This window comes from Eumetopias jubatus, unplaced genomic scaffold, assembly GCF_037043125.1.
Source record: "Eumetopias jubatus isolate StellerSeaLion01/CBP00866 unplaced genomic scaffold, mEumJub1_p1.0 scaffold_172, whole genome shotgun sequence".
Lineage (NCBI taxonomy): Eukaryota > Metazoa > Chordata > Mammalia > Carnivora > Otariidae > Eumetopias > Eumetopias jubatus.
Window position 1 is genome coordinate 109,431 of NW_028274978.1, and position 21,053 is coordinate 130,483.

Genomic DNA, 21,053 nt, shown 5'->3' on the forward strand with positions numbered 1-21,053 from the left:
TAATTCCAGGATGTGTCGACAGAAGAGATGCTTGATTTTCTCCTTGAATCAAGGATTGAGTAGAATCACTTTGAGGATGCAATGAAATACTGAATACACCAGCTTCAGGCAGTATCCATGATTTCTTAGACTCAGATATAAGTACAGTCCAAAATATGACCGTATCAGTTACACTCGGTATATAAGAATTTACTGCTTGATATTCAGACTGAGTCCAGGATATAATTGTGGACATTGCAGAATGTGTCCAGGATTTTACTAATGAATATTCATTATGAGTCCATATTTTCACTGTAGAAGCTTTAGTGTCTGTCAAAGGATTTAGAAGAGAGGAGGCCTGGGTCCATGTTGTGACGGTAGAAACAAGTGTCACTGTCCAGGGATTTACTGCTGGAAACACACCTTGGTTCCATGACATGACTCTGGAAGCAAGAGCCTCTGTCCAGGGATTTACTGCTGGAGGTACAGCTTGAGTCCATGATGTGACTCTGGATGTATCAGTGTCTGTCCAGGGATTTACTGCTGGAGGTACAGCTTGGGTCCGTGGAGTGACTCTGGATGCACCAGCCTCTGTCCAGGGATTTACTTCTGAAGGGATAGCTTGGGTCCATGGAGTGACTTTGGATGCATCAGCTTCTGTCCAGGGATTTATTCCTGGAGGTGCAGCTTGGGTCCATGGCATGACTCTGGATGCACCGGCGTCTGTCCAGGGATTTCCTTCTGGAGATACAGCTTGGGTCCATGATGTGACTCTGGATGTACCAGCCTCTGTCCAGGGATTTATTGCTGGAGGAAGAGCTTTGTTCCATGATGTGACTCTGGATGCACCAGCCTCTGTCCAGGGATTTATTGCTGGAGGTACACCTTGTGTCCATGGAATGACTCTGGATGCACCAGTGTCTGTCCAGGGATTTACTACTGGAAGTACAGCTTGGGTCCCTGGAAAGACTCTGGAAGTGACAGCCTCTGTCCAGGTATTTACTGCTACTGGAAATACTACTTGGATCCATGGTATGTCTCTCAAAGTGACAGCTTCTGTCCCTGGATTTACTGCTACAGATATAGCTTGGGTCCATGATGTGACTCTGGAAGCAACAGCCTCTGTCCAGGGATTTACTGCTGGAAATTCAGCTTGGATCCATGGTGTGACGCTGGAAGTGATAATCTCTGTCCAGGGATTCACAGCAAGAGCCTGACCCTGAGTTAGGGCTGTGACTGTGTCACTCTCAAATTGTGTCCAAGTTTTAACCACTACAGATTGAATAAGGGTGAATTGTGGGAATATTTCAAAAGTAGACCAAGGAATTACTGTTTTGGCTTGGGTCCAAAATATATCTGATGAAGTTAATATCTGTGTCCAAGGTTTTGCTCTTGAAGATTCATCCAGGGCCCACACTGTGACTGTATCTGCTACAGACTTTGTCCAGGGATTTAATGCTTGGGATTCGGCCTGAGGCCACAGGATAATTGTATCAGCTACAGCCTGTGTCAATGAACTTACTGCTGGATATTCAGCTTGTGTCCATGGCATGACTAAGGAAGCTACAGGCTCTATCCAAGGATTTACTTCTGGAGATTCAGTCTGAGTCCACAATATGACTATACTAGCCTCATGCTCAACTGACTGTTTTAGGGCTGGAGATTTGTACTCTGATTCAGACTGTGTCCGTGGATTTACTGCCAGAAATTGAACCTGAGTCCAAGTATTTACTGATGGAGATTTAGTCTGTGTCCATTCTGTGACTCTATAAGCTATAGGTTGTGTCCACTGATTTACAGCTAGAGATTCAGCCTGGGTCCATAATGGGACTATGGAAGCTATAGCTTCTATCCTGGGAATTAAGGGTGGAGATTCAGACTGAGTCCACCTTTTGACGGTACCAGTTTCAGTGTCCAATGTTTTGGGCAACTGTTGTGTCCAAAGTTTTACTTCTGAAAATTGAGATTTGGTGCCTGGTGTGACTTTATCAAATTTAGTCTCTATCCAGGGCTTCATGGTTGGAAAAAATCCCATGGTCCATGGTATGGCTGTTTCAGAAACAGCCTCTGTCCAGGTATTTTCTTCTGGGGATTCATTCTGAGTCCATGGTATGACTGTGTTATTTTCAGTCTGTGTCCAGGTATTTACTGCAAGAGATTCATCCTGGATCCAAGGTGTGACTGTAACATTTTCAGGTTGTGTCCAGAGATTTGCCACTGGCAGTTCAGGCTGAGTCCACTGTGTGACTATACGAGACAAAGGATACATCAAGAGCCTTTGTCCTGGAAATTCAGTCTTTGCCCATGTTGTGACAGTATCAGCTAAAATATCTGTCCGGTGATTAATTGCTGAAGCTTCTCCCTGTTTTGAGAGTATAACTGCTTCGGTTTCAGACTGTGCCCAGGGATTAACTTCTGGAGTCTCAGCCTGTCCCCATGCCCATGGTGTTGATGTATCAGCTTCATTTCGTGCCCTGGGATTGATTATACCCACATCTGGCTGAATCCAACGTCTTATGTCAGATTCAGATTGTGTCCAGAATCTAACCTTATCACCTTCAAGCTCATCCCAGGGCCTTACAGTGTAAATGTCATGTTGTATCCAGGCTCTTAGCTTGTCTGCCACAGGTTGGTTCCAGGGCCTAACTATTTCTGTTTTGGACTGTATCCAGTGGTGGGCTACTTGGGATACTGGCTCTGTCCACATTGTGGGTGTCTCCACTTGAGTCTGGAACCAATGTCTGACATTGTCAGCCTCAGATTTAGTCCTAAGCCTGGGTATATCACCTTCAGGTTGGGTCCAGGAATGGGCTGTTTGAAATTCTGTCTCAATCCAAGGTTTGAATGTATGCATTTGAGTATACAACCAGGGTCTGACTCTATCAGCTTCAAGCTCAGACCAGGAAATGGTTGTCTGAGATTCAAGTTGGTTCCATGTTCTGAATGTATTGGTTTGTATTTGCAACCAAAGTCTAGCTATATCAGCTTCAGGCCCTGTCCAGGGTGTAATTGTATTAACTTTAAACTGCCTCCAGATTCTGAATGTCAATGCTTCAGGCTTCATCCATGGTTGGATGCTACTAGCTTTTGACTGAGTCCATGGTCTCACTATGTCAACCTCAGGCTGAGTCCAAGGGTAGAGTGTTTGCAAGTCTGGCTGAGACCTTGCTCTCATTTGATTAGACTGAGTCCAAAACCAGGATCTGGCTGTACCAGCTTTAGGCTTGTTCCCAAGTCTGAAGGTTTCAATTTCAGTGTGTGTCACGGATCTAATTATATGTGCTTCTGACTGGGTCCAATGTTTGTCTTTACCATTTTCAGTCTGGGCTCTAGGTCTGACTATTTGAAACTTAGGCTGAATCCAGCGTCTGATTCTTTCAGTTTTAATCTGTAACCATGGTCTGATTTCTGCTTTCAGCTGAGTCAGTGGTTTTCTTGCCTGGGTTTCTGGCTGGGTCCAGGTTTGGGTTATGGCAGCTTCAGGTTTACTCCAGGGCCTGGTTGTATCAGCTTTAGACTGAAAAAAAGGCTTAATTACATTTGTAATAATATGTGCCAAAAACCAGGTTGTATCTGCAGTTTGAATCTGGGGTTTGACCATAAAAGATTCACGTTTACTCCATGGACTTATTCTCTCCATTTGACTTGAGGCTTTGCTCAGACTGGTATTATATTGTGCCCAAGACTTAATAGTGTTGCTTGCAGATGGTATCCAAGTGAAAGGCATATTAAGTGCTGAAGAAGTCCACAGTTGAGCTGACTTAGATTCAGGAAGAATCCAGTATTCATTAGTCTTTTCTGTAAGTTCTTGGGATCCATCTAAATTTAAGACTGACTGAAACCAGGGTTCCAACGTAAGAGTTAATGTAGGATACTGAGATCCATCTGCATTTAGCGTGGAATGAGTCCAGAATTCATTTTTATTAACTGTTAAAGGAACCCATGCATTCAAGTTATAAGTTACTGGTTTAAAAGCAGTGTGAACTCTATCGACTACATGGTGTATTTGGCTTCCAATATTCTCTTCACTTGATTGTATCTGCATCACTGTTCCAGTTTTATCAGGTACAGAATGTGTCCAAGGTCCAATGTCAGGGGTAATTTCTAGCCAGGGTCTAGCTAGAAGTTGACCATGGAAAGGAACCTTACTAGACTGAACTTGAAACTGTACGGTATTAACCCCAGAAAGAAGGTGGGATCCATCTATGCCACTTGAAAACAAAACCCAGGATATAGCAGAACTAACTAATGGTAGAGTATGAAGCCCAATGATACCAGCTAAAGGATTAACCCAGGGGTTTACTGAATTGGTCATCGTTTGGTATTGATATTTCATTGTATCTTTCTGAGGAAGGCCCCAGGGTATAGATTTATCAGGTGTTGGAGTCTTTGGGGGTCCAGAAAGAACCAAAGTTTCAGAAGTACCAGCTATTGGGGTATTCCAGGGCTCAGAAATATCAGAAGGATCCCGCTGTTTGGTAACAAGAGACGTCCAAGATTGTATCATTGGGAATTTGCTAGTTGAGGAGAGCTGACTAGCTTGAAGGTGTAACTGTCTACTGCCAGGAAAAGAGTCTCTATTATTTAAACGAAAAAATACTGGAGGAGGATTCCGGTGCTGTCTGTTCAGTGGGAAAGTGCCTAATCTTCTCTTCCGTGACTGTACAGAGAGTCTGTGGGAGGTCAAAATGGCAGTACCCCTGCTCAGGCTAAGCCTGTCTTGTGGACGATGTTCTACCCCAGGAGTAAAATTGCAGGGTAGGGAAAAAATAGGATCCAGTGGCTTCTGAGATGTCTTGATAAGCCATTTCACCCAAGATAAATATGGGGCTGTCTTGATGACAAGAACAGGGTCATAACAGGCCATTGAGGATTCACTGACCAGGCCTACCAGTTCCCAGTGGTTGCCACAGAGGCAGAGAACAGGACTACCCTGCTGTACCTGAATGAGGAAAAAAGATAAGCCGTATTTATGTGGGACAAACGGGCAGACAAACATAAATCGTAAGAATATATTAAATATATGTAACATAAGTTATATGTAAATATATAATATATAAATTATAAAATGTATGGCTACACTTTTGTCATAAATAATATCTGTATATTATATACATATTATCAATAAATACATTGAAATAGATAAGATTTATATATTTTTCTGCATATATCCATATGACATGGTGAAAAATAATAAATGTTACCTGGTACATACTTCATAAAGCTCCAGAATAACTTACACACACATAATTGTAACTCCATTTAAAGGAGAAAAACTAAATTACAAAGGATATTTAGAGAAAACTCCCACGTTCTAAATAGCAATTACATATTCAACATTCTTTATTTGGATATCACTTATTCCCTTTGCTGAGTATTTCTAGGCAGGGCAAACTTACACAATCATATGTAATGACTGTGTTTATCCTTATCACTCCACGTCATTACTCTGGTTCAAGTTGTCCTCATTTATTTTCAAACCATCGTCATTTCTGCTATTCTCTCATACCCAAACTTATTCCATGCTTTGTTCCTCCTGGCAGGCAGGATGATACTCAGAGTAAAATCCAAAGGTGTTGTTAATTAGTTTCTGATCTCAGCTCAACATTTTTCCTTTGTTCATTTTGCTACCATCATATTTGTTTCATTCTTCACGGAAATTTTTCCACAGTAGTATCCTTTGCCTGGAATTGGCTTCCCTCATGGGATTTACTTGGGTTGATTTCTCAAGGGCTGTAAGTTTTTGGTCAAATAGAACATTTTTAAAGATCTTCTGCATTTCTCCTATTTTAACAGCCCATCTTCATTATTTTCTTGGGAAACAATTGTTAGCTTTTGAGTAAGCTTCATGTGGATAAGGATAATTATATGTTTTTTTTAAACTGCTGCATCTTAGTATAGCACCAAATCATGTTTAGGCAATCAATATTTGATGAATGAATGATTCCTTATTGTTTTTGCAGTTCATGCCAGACCATTTTGTGGGAATAAATGTGAAGAGTACAAAGGTACTTTAATAGACTTTGTTGGTTAGATTTCTAAATAAATCTGGCCTCTTGAATTTAATTTTAAAAGCCATCTTTCATTCCACCTTCCAGAACAGGAAATATTTGATTCTTCTAAAATACATTTTTTTTTTTTTTGCATTAAAATCTTTCTGTGACTCCAAGGACTTCTACAACTGAGTCCAGGCACCATTACTTCATAATTGGTCCAAAGCAATTTTCTTTTCTCTTTTTTTAAATATTTTTCTTAGCATCATGTGCCCCTTACAAATTTTACCACTCAAATATTTTCTATGCATTGAATGGTCATTACATTTGCACATCTTATTTCTATTATGAAGAGCTACTTTCCTCTCAAAATTTTAAGTATGCCCTTCTTCTATCCAAATGTAGATATAATTGTTATCTCCACTGTTCACAATAAAGATTTCTATAAGAACATTAACAAAATTATATTTTTACTAAATTACTGCACTACTCTCTCCTATCAAAACATAAACTCTGGTGACCGGGCCCAGAAAATCAGGATTTTCTAAGAACTGGGACCAGGCCTATTTCCTCTATGTACCCTATCAATTTGTAATCTACCACGCGGTGGTTACCTTGTCTTTCTTAATTTCAAATTTCTCAAATATTGGTTTCAACGCTTTGGTCTTTTGGGCTTGACAAAGTTTTGGCAATATGTTTATTAAGAAGAATTTGATATCACCCATATCCCTTTTCCACTACAAATTTTAACATCTTCCTTATTTGTAAATTTCAAACATTTTTATTTTTGCCTCTCACTTTTTTTGCCTTAAATTTCTTTGTAGCCATTTGTGACTTCTTAAATTTTATCTGTTACAAACTAAGTATTACTACATGTAGTATATAACACAAATATTACTACATATCTTCTAGGTTGAGCGTTGGGAAAAAAGTCATGATACTCTTTTAAAATATATATTGGTAGCAGGTACTCCTCATCTCTAACTCAGTTACAATATTTTTGTAGCTTCAGGATGGTGAGATAATAATTACACCTCATAACTGAAGACTTTTAAGTACTCAGTTTGTATTTGTAAAACTGACTTCCATTTGTATTCTAACAAACCAATCCAAGGATAACCTGTTCTTCCCATTGCCTCGAATATATTTTAGCAAATTTTCTAATTCTGAAATTTCATTGATGAAAATATTCCTGCTTTATTTGTGACCTTAAGAATAAATATATCTTTGAATATTTTTTGACATAATGTATGTATGATTATATAATCACATAAACATTACACCTGTGGATTGCATGTGAAAGTAAAGAAACTTTCTTTTTTATTAAGGGAGGAAGAGTCAACATGTTATCGAACGCTCTTAAATTTTTAAGTGTACAGTGTAAGATTGTTAACTATATACACTAGGTTGTTCAGCAGATCTCCAGCACTTATTCATCTTGCATAAATGAACTTGTATCCATTTTACATTTGACATATATTTTTACATCTCCCCCCAATGGTAACTCTGCCCTTATACAGTAAGTACCCAGCAGTCTCCTTGTGGCTGACTCCAGATGCATAAGTTGTTACTTTTAGTTAGGTGGATATATTGATGGTGGCAGAATGAGAGGTCCAGCAGCTTAACTGACAGCTTTTTGATACTGGTTCCAAAGTTATTGTGGTCTGAGGGAATAGAGATAGAAAGGACTATGAGATATGGGTTATTATATTCCTATGATTTACTACTAGGTTGGTACAACTTTCAATCTTTCAATCACAAAAAATTACTGAGATAACTCTGACTTCTCCTTTCCTTCCATCTAATCTCATACATACTTATTTCATACTTTCTTGTATTTTTTAGCTGTTCCTAAATCCCTCTTAATAGAACACAGAATATTATAACCCATGATATTGTCACTTTTCCTTCTTTCCTCCATGTGAAGTGGAGTAATATGGCCTTAATTATTTACAAGATTTTTTAACATCCTATTTTTGCACTGTTTTGCTTTGTTTTTTCTATATCATTATATGAGCTACATTTATGATATGACAGAACATGACACTTGAGCTTACTCTGATATTGGTATACCCTGCAGTGTCTGTACTGGCAGTTATAACAGCTCTTCCAGAAGATGTTATAAGTGTGATAAAGTGGTATTCCCCCCACCCTGATAGGGTACTGTAGCAGGATGACTCCTATGTCTCCTTTGACTGGATCCATTCCAACTTGTGGACCAAAACTGGGGTGCAGGCATATTGTATGGCCAAGTAAGATATCTTCTTGGTCAATGACTGCTGAAATGTCAGAGTCCAAATGTTTCCTAAAGGAATAGAAAAGTACAGAAGAGCATAATGAAATTAGACTGAGAAAAACATTTCATTAGCTTCATTTAACCTGAAATGTTAATGTAATCCAACAAATTTCTCTTAACATCCCTGTAAAATGATGCTCTACATTGCAATAGAATTTGACTTTTAGAACTCCAAGCTTCATTTTTAATATGTTATTTTCCAACAACAAAGTCCCTTGAATGCGTCACTAACCAATGCAAATAAAATTAATTTTGACAAAACAAATATAAAGTATATATGTAACTATGATCCCTTTATCGCGATTCTAGATGTACTTACAGTTTATTCAGACAGCTGGCTGTGGAGAGGATCCACCACTGACTCAGAATAATGCCCTGGCAGTTTTCAGCCAGGGACACTAGCCATGGGATGTTGCTGGATGCTGTCAATGGGGCAACCGTTGGGGTCAATGAGCTTAACCACTGCTTTTGAGAATTGGGTACTAAAAGGCCAGATAGGGAGGAGAGGAGGTAAATATAACATGATAAACAACATCTTGCTGAATGATTATTGATATTTGTCATCCTAACTTTCATTTGTTGAAGATGTGAAATAAGAGAATATAGAGAAGAATGAGAAACATAAATAAAAGTGGCAAAATGTAAGACTAGATGAAAGACAAACATGATAAGAAGTAAGAAATGAAATAAACATCAAGGAGAAAAACAGAAGATATTTTAAAAAGTTAAGGAAAATAAAAAATATTTCCCCAGTAATCACACAAACAGAGGAGAAAAAAATCCCAATTATCTGTAACTTACCACCACAGCAGTGAAAAAACAGTCCCCAAAACTGATAGAAGCAAAGTGGAGATCTCATGTTGGCTCAAGTGGATGTGAATGCAAGATAGGGTTCTAGTCGAGTAGTTGCCAGGGTTGGGATTGAAATTATAGCATATAGAATGTCTGACATCGTAATACCTACTTATGAGATAAGTGCCTTCTTCTATTATGTTCACCCAACAAGAAATGTTTCCCATATTTACTCAAGTTAAATGTAACTTAAATATTGAAACAAACTTTTATTTAGTTCAATATTGACTTTCATTTTTGGAGTGAGAAAATGAAATACCCCATTCCCACACTTTGTAAAGAATATAATCTCTCTGGCTTTACCATGTAGCTTTACGTACCTGCCACATATACATACTAATTAAAAGAATTAGTTCCACATGATCTAACACAGAAGTTGATGAAATACTAAACAATGATAGTTTAAAATAACTTACAAATCAGTATGAAAATGATAGAAACTACAATCGTAGAAAATTAACTCAAGAGCTACAAACACTTCTCTCTGATGACAATATTGGGCAAAGAGCAACAATTCAATAATATTTACCTACTCTCATATGGAGTGTGCCATAAGTTGAACACATAAATCTGAGGACAAGAAGCCTTGGCCTGCCTAAGTTTTTTAATTCAGTGGAGGAATATATTAGTTAAGGTTAGTTTCTGCTGGACTGGACAGAAAATATAAATCAATTATATAAGAATAAATATATATTTCATATGATAGGAGTCGTGAGATACCTGTGAAGTCAGCTTCATGAATTTATCTGAGTTCTTTCTATCTTTCTGGTCAGCAATTTTATTATTTGAATTCCATTCTGACAATGCCTAAAAAATGCTTTATCTCTACCATGTCCTTGTTCAAAACACCAATTAAAAACAGAGAAAAGAGGGCAAAGGCAAAATCTAATGTCTTCCATTTAAGTCTTTATTCCATTTTGAGTCTGTTTTTGTGTATGGTATAAGGAAATGGTCCAGTTTCATTCTTCTGCATGTGGCTGCCCAATTCCCCAACACCCTTTAGTGAAGAGACTGTCTTTTTTCCATTGAATATTCTTTCCTGTTTTGTCGAAGAATCGTTGACAACAGAGGTGAGGGTCCATTTCTGGGCTCTCTATCCTGTTCCATTGATCTATGTGTCTGTTTTTGTGCCAATAGCGTACTGTCTTGGTGACAGCTTTGTAATAGAGCTTGAAGTACGGAATTGTGATGCCGCCAGCTTTGCTTTTCTTTTTCAAGATCGCTTTGGCTACTTGGGAGCCTTTTCTGGTTCCATACAAATTTTAGGTTAGTTTGTTCTAGCTCTGTGAAGAGTGCTGGTGGTATTTTGATAGGGACTGCATTAAATGTGTATGTTGCTTTGGGAACTATGGGCCTTTTAATAATGGTTTTTATTCCTATCCATGAGCATGGAACATTTTTCCATTTATTGGTGTCCCTTTCAATTTTTTTCAGGAGTGTTCAACTTTTGCAGAGTACAGATCTTTTTCCTCTTTGATTAGGTTTATTCATGGGTATCTTATGTTTTTTGGTGTAATTGTAAATGGGATCAATTTCTTTTTTTAAATTTACTTTTTTATTATGTTCAGTTAGCCAACATATAGTACTCATTAGTTTCTGATGTAGTGTTCAATGATTCCTTAGATGCCTATAACGCCAAGTGCTCATCATACCTGCCCTCCTTAGTACTCTAGAGAAGAACACAAGCAGCAACCTCTTGAAACTTGGTCATATCACCTTCTTACTAGACACATTTCTGGGGGCAAGGGAAACAAAACCAAAATGAACTTTTGGGTCTTCATCAAGATACAAAGTTTCTGCACAATGAAGGAAACAATCAACAAGCCAAAAAGGTAACCAATGGAATGGGAGAGGATATTTACAAATGACATATCTGATAAAGGGTTAGTATCCAAAATCTATAAAGAAATGATCAAACTCAACACCCAGAAAATAAGAAATCCAGTTAAGAAATGGGCAGAAGACATGAACAGATATTTTTCCAAAGAAGACATCCAGACGGCCAACAGACACATGAAAAGAACCTCATCATCAGGGAAATACAAATGAAAACTACACTGAGATATCACCTTACACCTCTCAGAATGGCTAACACAAGAAACAGGTGTTGGTGATGATGCAGAGAAAGGGGAACCCTCTTACACTCTTTGTGGGAATGCAAACTGGTACAGCCACTCTGGAAAACAGTACGGAGTTTCCTTAAAAGGTTAAAAATAGAGCTACCTTATGACTTAGCAATTGCACCTCTAGGTACTTATCCGAAAGACATAAAAATACCAATTAACAGAGGCACATCCACCCCAATGTTTATAGCAGCATTAAATTCAAAAGCCTAACTATGGAAAGAGCCCTAATGTCCCCTGAGTAATGAATGGACAGGGAAGATGTGGTATACATACAATGGAATATTATCTGCCATCAAAAATAATGAATCTTGCCGTTTGCAATGATATAAATGGAACTCGAGGGTATTATGCTAAGCAAAATAAGTCAGTCATATGTGGAATTAAGAAACAAAACAGATGAACACAGGGGAAGGGAAAAAAGAGAGGGAGGCAAACATAGTAGTTAAACTATAGAGAACAAACTAGGGTTGTTGGAGGGGAGGTGGGCTGAGGATGAGCTAAAAGGGTGATGAATATTAAGAAGGGACTTGTGATCAACACTGGGTGTTATATGTAAGGGATGAATCACTTCCTGAAACCAATATTACACTCTATGTTAAATAACTAGAATTTAAATAAAAACTTAAAAAAAACTAATGTCTTCCAGCAGATGAAACTCAATAAGTCATCTTTTCCTGTATTTCCACAGCAACCCCACTGTTTGTTTTTCCTTCCCTCTTTCACTATTCTGTGAAAGGCACTACTGTAATAATTTAAGCTTTATGATAGCTCTCAAAATGTTTTAAAGATAACTTTTATATTAACAATTAGTAAAAATGAGAGCACAATGTTTAATAATGAATAATGGATAAATTGATTTTAAAATGCTATTAAACTAATGCTTACATTGAAATCTGCGTGAGGAATACAATTAAGCAAACAAAATAGGACAAGGAATAGAGTGCCTACTGTTTGTTTAGATGCCTAAATGAGGAAATAAAACATGCAGTGTCCAAGACATTTAACGAAATCCAGTGTAAATGAGTAAAAATGAGAGTGGAAGCAACATAAAGCTACAGAGGAAGATATTTACCCAATATTAACAAATCTATAATTTGTTTGGTGTGTTTGCAGGTGCCCGGGTATGTGTGTTTGTGAGGCCCTGTGTGCGTACCAGTGCGGAGGGACCCTGAGTGTTTATGTGTTGTGTGTGTGTGTTTGCATGCCGACGTATGTGTTGATGTGTGTGTCCAAGTGTGCATGCTTGAGTGCCACAGACCTTGTGAGTTGGTGGGTGTTGCCTGAGTGTGTGTTTGCACATGGATGGGTGTGTGTAGGGGTGACCATTTGCACATACCTGTGTGGAGACACCATGTGTGGTCCTATTTCATTTGTGTGTGTGTTTGCATGCGTGTGTATGTGTGTATGTGTGTGGCGATGTGTGAGTGCCTGTGTGCCGGTTACAGTGTGTGCTTCCCGGTGTTAGGTGTGTGTGTGTGTCATGTGCACGGCCGTGTGTGTTCCTGGCAATTGTGCATGCCTGTGTACTAGAGATCAAATGTGTTGGGTGTGTGTTTCCTGAGTGTCTTTTCCTGTTTGTGTGGCCAAGTGTGCATGCTTGTATGCGGGGACTATGTATTTGTTGTCTTTGATTCCCAGTGCACGTGAATGTGTGTGTGCATTGGAGCAGAAACCTGTCTGGCTGTCTGGGCAAGGCCATGGGTGTATGGTGTGTATGTGTGTTTTCAGGCACACCTCGGTGTGTGACTTTCTGCGGTGCTAGGTATGTATGGACATGTGCCAGAGACCTTTCAAGTGAGTGTTGAGTGTATGTGTGCTTGCATGCGCGAGGGTGTCTGTGTGTTTCTCTGTGTTTGCAGGCCGTTGGGTGTCTGTGTGTGTCTCTGTGTTTGCAGGCCCTGTGTGTGTGTGTGTGTGTGTGTGTGTGCGCACATCTGTAGCCACCTGTTCATGCCTCTGTGTTGGAGATTGTGTGCGTGTTTGGTGTGTGTGTATTGCATTAGCACGTGTGTGTGTGTTTGCGAGGTCATGTGAGCACACATGTGTCCCGAAAAAACGTATGGGTGTGTGTGATTTGCATGTATGTGTGTTAGCATGAGCTCATGTGTGGGTGTGCGTGTTTGAGGGTGCACGATCAGAGGTGTATGCCTGTGTGCTGAAGATTCTGTGTGTTTCTTGAGTGTCTGTGTGCTGTATGGACCGTGTGTGTGTGTCTGTGTGTGTGTGTGTCTGTGTGTGTGCGTGTCTGTGTGTGTGTGTGTGTATGTTGTTCTGGGGCCAATTGTGTATTCTTCTGTACTGGAGACCGTTCGTGTATGTTGTGGGTATGGGGTTACATGTGCAAAAGTGTGTGTGTGTATTGGGAAGCTCACTGCACATGCCTGTGAACCAGAGACTTTGTGTCACGTGAGTGTGTGCGTGTGCGTGAGCACGTGCATATGTGTGTGTTGGAGCGGCTCAGTGTGCATTCCTCTGCGACACAAAACGTGTGTTTCTGTTACTTGTGCGTATCCTGAGTGCAGGAGTGTGTAAATGTGTCTGTGTGAGGGCCAATTGTGAATGCATGTGTGCCTAAGACCGTGTGTATTTGCTGTGCGTGTGTGTGTGTGACTTTTTGGGTGGAGGGGGGTGTGTGTGCTAGTGCCGGGCCAAGCATGTATGGCTGAGCTAGATACCGTTTGTGAGTGTTGCGCATGTGCTTGCGAGTGCAGCCGGGTGTGTTTGCACGGGCAAGTGTGCATGCCTGTGAGCAGGACACGTGTGTTTGTGTCTTATGTGATCTCAGTGTGTGTCCATGCACAGGTGTGTGTGGGAGTGGACATGTGCAGCCAACATGCATTCCTGCGGGTTGCAGATTGTGTATTTCTGCACATGTGTGTGTGAGAGAGAGAGTGGTGCCTGTCTGCATGGGTTTGTGTCTGTGCGTGTGTGCGGCCATCTTCTATCTGCTGGGTCAAGCCCGGGTGTGTGGGTGAGTGTCCTGTGTGTGTGTTTCCATGGGCTTGTGTCTGTGGTGCCTGTCTCTGTGTGTTTCCAGGCACATGTGATTATGAGTGTGAGCGGCCAGTGGCACATACCTGTGTGTCGAGACTATATGCGTGTATGTTGTGTGTCCAAGCGTTTGCATGTGCACACGTGTGTATATGTGCGTGTGTAGGCCCCAGTCAGAAAAGGAGAGGGACTGCGGGATTTCCAGCTCTGCGGATTATGGAGAAAGGGGCAAGAGGCCGAGGGTAGCCATGTCCCTCCGGACACACAGGCCTCGTGTGCATTTGTGTTTCTTCAGGAATCTGTCTCCCCTCTCGATGCCCAGATGCACAGGGCCCAAGGCAAGGAGGGAGGGGCTGGAGTTGTCAGGCGGGTGTTAGGCACACCACCCATCCGTGCTGATTGCACAGATGGTTTCAGGTGTGGGCAATAGCTAGGGGTTTCAGTCTCCTTCCTGGGCCGCACACCTCTTGTTGTGTGTGTGTGTGTGTGTGTGTGTGTGTGTATGTTGTTCTGGGGCCAATTGTGTATTCTTCTGTACTGGAGACCTCTCACCTTCCCGCCCCGACAAGGGCAATGCCAGAAGTCTGTCATTGCACAAATGTCACCTGGGACTGGGAGTGGACATGGACAGCATCCACATGAAGGGCGAACAGATAAAAACTAGGGTCCAAAGACCATGGGTGCGCATATGAAATCCACTCTGGTGGAAACGTGTGGAGACCCAGTCGGGCACTGTACCTGTAGATATGTGCACGCTTCTCCCACCTGAGACGGGGGGAGGGGGGCTGTGTGAGGAGCCCCTTCTTGTCGGTGATGCCTGGAGCCAGGCTTCCATTGGCACCGGACCCACGGCCCCAAGCCTACTTTGCAGGCTCGAAACCACACTTGGACATCTCTCACTACATTTGTCGGCCAGCTCTGGGGTTGTGATGGCCCGGCTTGATGTTCCACTCACGGTCTGACCCGGCGGACCCAGAGAGGGGAAGGCTAGGGAGGATGCATTCTCCTCTGCAGTCCAGACGAGTCGGGAACCCCTGCCCTGGGCATTCTTGCAGTTGGCAGAATGCAACGGAAGACAGTCCGTTGCTGGTGGTGGAGGCGTTTGTGCTGCCTGTCGCCTGGGAGCCGTCCTCAACTCCTTGCCGCCGGGCCTTCCAAAGAGTGGGCACTGAGGTCACCAAACGGGCAGACAGCATCCACCTGGGGATGGATGGTGGACAACATCCCTCTGCCGTCCTCTCCACAGGGATGTTGCAGACTTCCTCTTCATAGAGGGGCATCTGGGTCCCCTTTGCTGTATGCTCTTGGCTCCAGGAAAAGGCATGCGTCCCTCTGTCCTTCATGGCAAACACACTGTGTGTCTGTGAGACTGTGTGAGGGTGTGTTTGTGTGGGCACTCAACCTGGCACCTTTTCGAGGATCACCGGACTGGCTGCCGGTCCCAGAGGGGGAGATGACTTTGATTTCCTGGGAAAGGAGCTGCTCCGAGACTCATCTGCATCTTTCTTCCTGAAGCCTTTAGGTTCCAGAGGCCGTGTGGCCAGAGGGGTCAGAGAAAGAGCACCGGAAGCCAAAGTCAGAGAGGAGGACGGAGAGGAGAGCGTGAGGAAAGGACAGGCGGACCGGTGGACAGAGAGCTCTTCCTCGCTCGTCTCCTGACCAGCAAAGGACATGCACTGGGACAAACTGTAGCCGCACATTTCCCCCGAGCAGGCAGACGGTTTCGGGGCCTCTGTCTCCTGGAATCGCACGATGACTACTCCAGGGCCTGGGCTGACCATTTCCACGCACACTGGACCAGGCTTCCCGGTGGTGCACACAGTGTCCCGAGTCTCAGAGGAGTCTATTCGGGAAGGGCGAGGGACAGCTTCGCATTGTTGGTAGAAAATCCAGGCAGAGGGCGCGCCCGACGAGGCCGCGGCAGGGGCGTGGGCGGGGTGGTGGGGTGCGGATGGTGTTGGGGGGCGGCGTGGGGGTGCGAGGGTTGGGGTCGGTGCAGCTGGGACCCCGAGGCCACCCCCGAGGAGGCGCACCGGCGGGCTCCCTTGCTGGATGGCTGTCTCCCGTGGGGGCGAGAGGCGGGGCCGGCGGCGGCCACGCCCACCACCGTGAGACTACTTGGACCCGGGGGCCGGCCCGCGTCCTGGGCGTGGCTCAGGGACTCCATCCCGCCAGGGCCGCACGGGTGCCCCGGCCAGGTCGGCCCCTTGGACACCCGGCCCCAGGCCCTTGTGCGCATGCGTCCCAGAGTCCGGCAGCCTCGGGGAAGAGACCGTTATCGGTCGCCGCCCCTGGGCGCCGGACGGAGCCCCACCTGCCGAGCCGCTTGCGGAGGCCTGCGCTCACACCTCCAGCCTTTCCCTCGCAGCTGCCCCAGCGAGGCAGGGTCCGGGGGTAGCGAGGTGGGGTCCGGGGGAGGCGGGGCGATCCCCAGAATCCTGAACCCGCCTCAGTCGGGGAAGGGGCCGGTCACGAGGTGTCTGTGCCCGGGGATAGAGGCCCCCGGGGCGAGCCGGGGGCGCAGAAGGCCCTAGGTGTGGGGATGGCCGACGAGGCTGTGCGGGAAGGGGAAGAGCGATGGGAGAGAGAGGATGCCATCCTGGTGGTGGAGCTGGTCCTAGTGGGGGCTGACCTGAGGTTGGTGCTGCAACTGGCCGTGTTGGAGGGGGAGGACGGAGAGGACGAGGAGGACACGGAGGAGGACACGGAGGAGGTAGACGAGGCTGACACGGAGGAGGAAGACGAGGCTAGGGAGGTTGAGGAGTCGGAGGAGGAGGGGGAGGGGGAGGGGGAGGAGGAGGAGGCTGACAAGGCTGTGGAGGAAGAGGGCGACGAGGCTGTAGTGGCTGAGCAGGAGCAGGGGGAGGAGGAGGAGGATGTGGACAGGGAGGAGGAGGGGGAGCCTGAGCATGCTGAGAAGGAGGAGGCTGAGGAGGCTGAGGAGGCTGAGCAGGAGCCAAGGGCGGAGGAGAAGCCCGAGGAAGAGGAGGAGGTGGAGGGGCCTGAAGAGGCTGAGCAAGAGGAGGGGGAGGAACAGGCTGAGGAGCAGGCTGTTGTGGAAGAGGCTGAGGTGGAGGAGGCTAAGGAGGAGCATGTTGGAGAGGAGGTGGCTGAGGCAGAGGAGGCTGGGGAGTGCGAGGAGCCTGAGGAGGGAGAGGAGGCTCAAGAGGCTGAGGAGGAGGCTGAGCACGAGGACCAGAGGGAGGAGGGCCAGAAGGAGGAAGAAGGGGCGCAGGAGCTGCAGGAGAAGCAGAAAGGGGAAGAACAGCCACAGGGGCGGCGGGGTCCGATCCCGTCCCCGCTCGAGGCTCTAGAGGCCTTGCAGTCAGAGCTGGAGCCCGAGAATAAACAAGCCAGCAGGTCCTCCTCTCGGCTCAGACTGAGCTATTGTCGGAGGCGGCAGCGTCACCTGGAACACCGAAGCGCCCTTATCCGGGGCATCCCTGGCTTCTGGGCCAAGGCTGTATCCTTGACGCTGTCATGGAGGAACCCGGATGTGGCCGGGCTAGAGCAAGAGGAACTGAAGGGAGGGGGCCGTTGAGTATCCAAATACATCGGTTGGAGAACCCCCCTCAACCCCAGCCACACCCCCGGCCGCGCCGCGGTGTGGGGGCCACGCTCATGCCCTGGTGATCCCGACAGCCTCAACATCCTCGTTCTGGTGGGGGTGGGGCCTGTGGGCCTCAGAGTGCTCTTGATGTCGCAAGAGGCACTGGAAGACCAGTGGGGGAGTAGGAGCAGAAGTCCAGCTGAGAATTAGGAATTAGGAGTCGCTGCAGGGCTTCTTCTCACAAAACAGCTGCAGGCAAAGCTCGGGTTCCCCTCGGGGTAACGCAGCAGGCCAGTGGCTGTGAGTGCCCACCTGCTCAGCCTGAGGCAGGAACGTGTGCTTGTCCGGAGATGAGCTAGTTGTGTCTGGCTGTCAGCACAGGAGGATGAGCTGGGGAGGGGGGTGTGGGGCGGGAGGGGTGGTCTCTCAGGATGCACAGCTTCCTGTGTGAGTGCCGAGATCTGCAGCATCCCCTGTGGGGACCCAGCGGGCCTTGACGCAGCCCGTGGGGAGGGAATGCAACCCGGGGAAGCAGACGGGAGGCCGTGCCCGGCCGCTGTCCAGACTTGCTCTGTTGTTGTAGCTCTTTCATCTCCAGCCCTCGGAGGGTCCTTGACTCACAGCAGTTTGTGAACCACCCCCAGATGTCAGCCGTGATCAGTAAGGAAGATGAAGGCCTCCTTGGCTACATGACGGATTTGAAGGTGTGGCGTGGCAGACTGAGACCGGGGCGGGGGACGGGAGTGGGGAGCGTGCTGAAGTGATCCATCTCTGAAGTCAGGACGGGGAGGTTCTGCTGGACAGAGATTTCACCCCCGTCTCCCCCACTCTGCCACCCGGCAGGTGGAGGATCTCAGGTTTCCCCGTGATTGCCGCCAGATCCTGCTCTTCTTTCGCAAGAACCCCTACTTCCGGAATGAAGTCATTGTGAAGGAGTATGTCCTCAGCGCTGCTGGTAAGAGGCCGCCGCCTGGATGGGCGGCCACAGGGACAGGAGGGGGGTCGAACCCGATTCTTTACCCGGTGCCTTCTCACATCCTTGTCTTCCGGCAGGGTACGGGCCTTTTCATTCCACTCCCATCCAGTGGCACCAGGATTATGAACAGGAGGCCTACAGTCGCAGGGACCACAACACCAGTCTTAACTTCTTCAACTGGTTCTCTGACCCCAGCTTTGCCAGCTCTAGCAGGATAGCCGAGGTGGGGCCCTGTGACAAAGAGCGGGAAGGACCCTGCTGGGCTCCCCGGCTGCTTGGGATGGGCCTCTGAGCCCTGCCCCGTTTCCCCTGCCAGATCATCATCGACGACCTGTGGCCCAACCCCCTGCAGTACTACATGAGGAAGAAGGCCCCAGGAGAGGGAACCGAGAGGAGGACAGGTGAGGGACCCAGGGTGTGGATGCCGAAATGTGCGCCATGGGGCTCCGTGGAACCATGGCTCCACCAATGGAGAACCTGAGGCTCAGAGGAACTCTCCAACGCAGGGGCCCCGGGTCAAAAGGGCATCACCGTCAGAGAGGGAGATTGGACAAGTGCAGTGCCAAACGGCTTCTGCCTGGGGAATCTTGAGGCAGGCGGGGCCAGGCAGCATCCATGAGCAGAGCTGGAGAGGCAAAGGCGGCTCGGCAGCTGCACTTGGGGGAATTGTCATTCCGGGGCCATGAGCCCCAACCTCAGGTCTCCTAGCACCGCCTTACACTTAGGCCCACCAAAGTTGCCTCCCGTCATGCTTGGCAGAGACGTGTGGGTATCCTGGCGCAAAGGCTCACCCCGCCGCCCCGTCACCTTTCTGTGTTGGTCTGGACACCACCGTTGAACCCTTCATTTCCATAGGCAGCTCCTTTCCTCCCGCCCCCAGGCACACCGAAAGCACTGGCCAGGGTGCACAGATTAGTTGAATACATGGGTGGAGGAAAGGTAAGGCGATCACAGTCAGCAGCAGGGAGTGGCATGGGAGAGGGACCGCCGTTCCCAGGGAGGGCCTTCAAACCCTGAAGCAACCTTACCTATGGCCCAGAGAAGGTACACACGGGTCTCCTCCTGAGTGCGTGTGTATCTGTCTGCGTCTCGGTGTGTCTGACCCTCCCAGGGAGCATCAAGAATTTGAGATGAATATGAGGGAGCATCGCACTTGACCGAAGCCAGTCCAGAAGCTTCAGATGCTCAGGCCAGTTCCTCTGCGCAGGAAGTAACCGAAGACTGGTGCGGGGGCGAAACATGGGGCAGATTGAGGCCCCAGGAGCCCTGGAAAAACATTGAAAGGTTGATAAACAAGGTCAAGTGTGCTTTGTGTGTGTGAACGCGCGTGTGCGCTGGCGCTCGGGTGTGCGCGCTCCCCTTTGGGGATGGGGGTCGGGGGAGGGCCTGAGCACATCGGCCTCATGTGGGTGTTTGACTTCTCTGCCTGGGCATTGCCGGCCCGTGGAATGGCTCGGCCTGTATGCTTGCCCAGAGGGCTAGGTCACACATGCGTGGGGACTGCATCCCAGGGGGCAGAGGTCCTTCCCCTGGAGGTGCGGGGGTGCTGGGCAGGGAGCGGAAATGAGACCAAGGCCCGCTCCCTGGGGCTCATCTCTTCCCTGGAGAAATGAGGACGTTCAAGGAAAGGGAGCGACGAGCCAGGGCCAATGTGTGTAGGACCCAGGTTCAGTGGATGGAGATGACAGTCGTCCAGGGATGCTCCCTGGTGGGTGACCTCAGACACATTCACTGCAAACGCCACGGGGGAGGCGGGGGGAGAACCCAAGGTTCATTACTCAGTTGAGCGGGCGCTGGAGCTCTTCCTGGGCCTAGGAATGCGCACAGGCTCTTGCTGACACGGTCAGCCTCTCAGAAGCAGCAACGATGATAGTGAGTGTGGGTCAGGCCTGATGGCGGGACGCTGGGAGAGGGGACAGAGTGAGGTGGGAAGGTAGGAAGGATGGCACTCTCAGTCGGGCACAGGAGCCAGGGCGAGCGTCTAATCTGTGGGGAAAGACACGCATACACACACACACACGCACAGATGCACACTCAGGGGCACAATCACTCACCCCCCATACGGACACACTCTTTCAGGCACTCCCACACACTGACACCCACACTCACTCTCACTCACCGCCCCACCCACACTCCTTCACTGACCCACATCCCCTGACATACGCCCACTCGGTCCCTCACTCAGGCACCCACTCACTCAGGCCCCTCCCCCACAGGCTCCTTCAGTCACATGTCCTGACACTCACACACTGACGCACCCAAGCTCCCCCAGAATCCCTAGGCCCCTGTT

The 21,053-nt window shown here is 46.8% G+C and overlaps 2 protein-coding genes across 2 annotated transcripts; one reads left to right on the plus strand and one right to left on the minus strand.

Annotated features, from left to right (window-relative positions):
- Positions 1-1,827: 1,827 nt before the first annotated feature.
- LOC148161537 (uncharacterized) lies at positions 1,828-9,127 on the minus strand. Its single transcript, XM_088020795.1, has 7 exons — positions 9,070-9,127; positions 8,588-8,750; positions 8,030-8,277; positions 7,500-7,636; positions 3,061-4,921; positions 1,954-2,997; positions 1,828-1,832 (listed from the first exon to the last, which is right to left on the minus strand). Exons 1-7 carry the CDS (start codon positions 9,125-9,127, stop codon positions 1,828-1,830), a joined length of 3,516 nt encoding a protein of 1,171 aa, XP_087876921.1.
- Positions 9,128-16,474: 7,347 nt separating this feature from the next.
- LOC148161538 (testis-specific Y-encoded protein 3-like) lies at positions 16,475-19,344 on the plus strand. Its single transcript, XM_088020796.1, has 7 exons — positions 16,475-16,639; positions 17,092-17,229; positions 17,491-17,700; positions 18,414-18,491; positions 18,631-18,742; positions 18,841-18,986; positions 19,080-19,344. The coding sequence occupies exons 1-7, from the start codon at positions 16,475-16,477 to the stop codon at positions 19,242-19,244; spliced, it is 1,014 nt and encodes a 337-aa protein (XP_087876922.1). The 3' UTR covers positions 19,245-19,344.
- Positions 19,345-21,053: the final 1,709 nt, after the last annotated feature.

What these genes read in the sequence shown, in the direction of transcription:
- LOC148161537 (XM_088020795.1), bottom strand. Translation starts at nt 9,127, where the DNA reads ATGAGATCTCCACTTTGCTTCTATCAGTTTTGGGGACTGTTTTTTCAC. An exon ending in GTTTTTTCACTGCTGTGGTG is followed by an intron (nt 8,751 to 9,069) that starts GTAAGTTACAGA and finishes CTGGCCTTTTAG; the next exon opens with TACCCAATTCTCAAAAGCAG. An exon ending in CAGGGTATACCAATATCAGA is followed by an intron (nt 7,637 to 8,029) that starts GTAAGCTCAAGT and finishes CTATTCCCTCAG; the next exon opens with ACCACAATAACTTTGGAACC.
- LOC148161538 (XM_088020796.1), top strand. Translation starts at nt 16,475, where the DNA reads ATGCGTCCCAGAGTCCGGCAGCCTCGGGGAAGAGACCGTTATCGGTCG. An exon ending in CTGGCTTCTGGGCCAAGGCT is followed by an intron (nt 17,701 to 18,413) that starts GTATCCTTGACG and finishes GACTCACAGCAG; the next exon opens with TTTGTGAACCACCCCCAGAT. An exon ending in GCTACATGACGGATTTGAAG is followed by an intron (nt 18,492 to 18,630) that starts GTGTGGCGTGGC and finishes GCCACCCGGCAG; the next exon opens with GTGGAGGATCTCAGGTTTCC.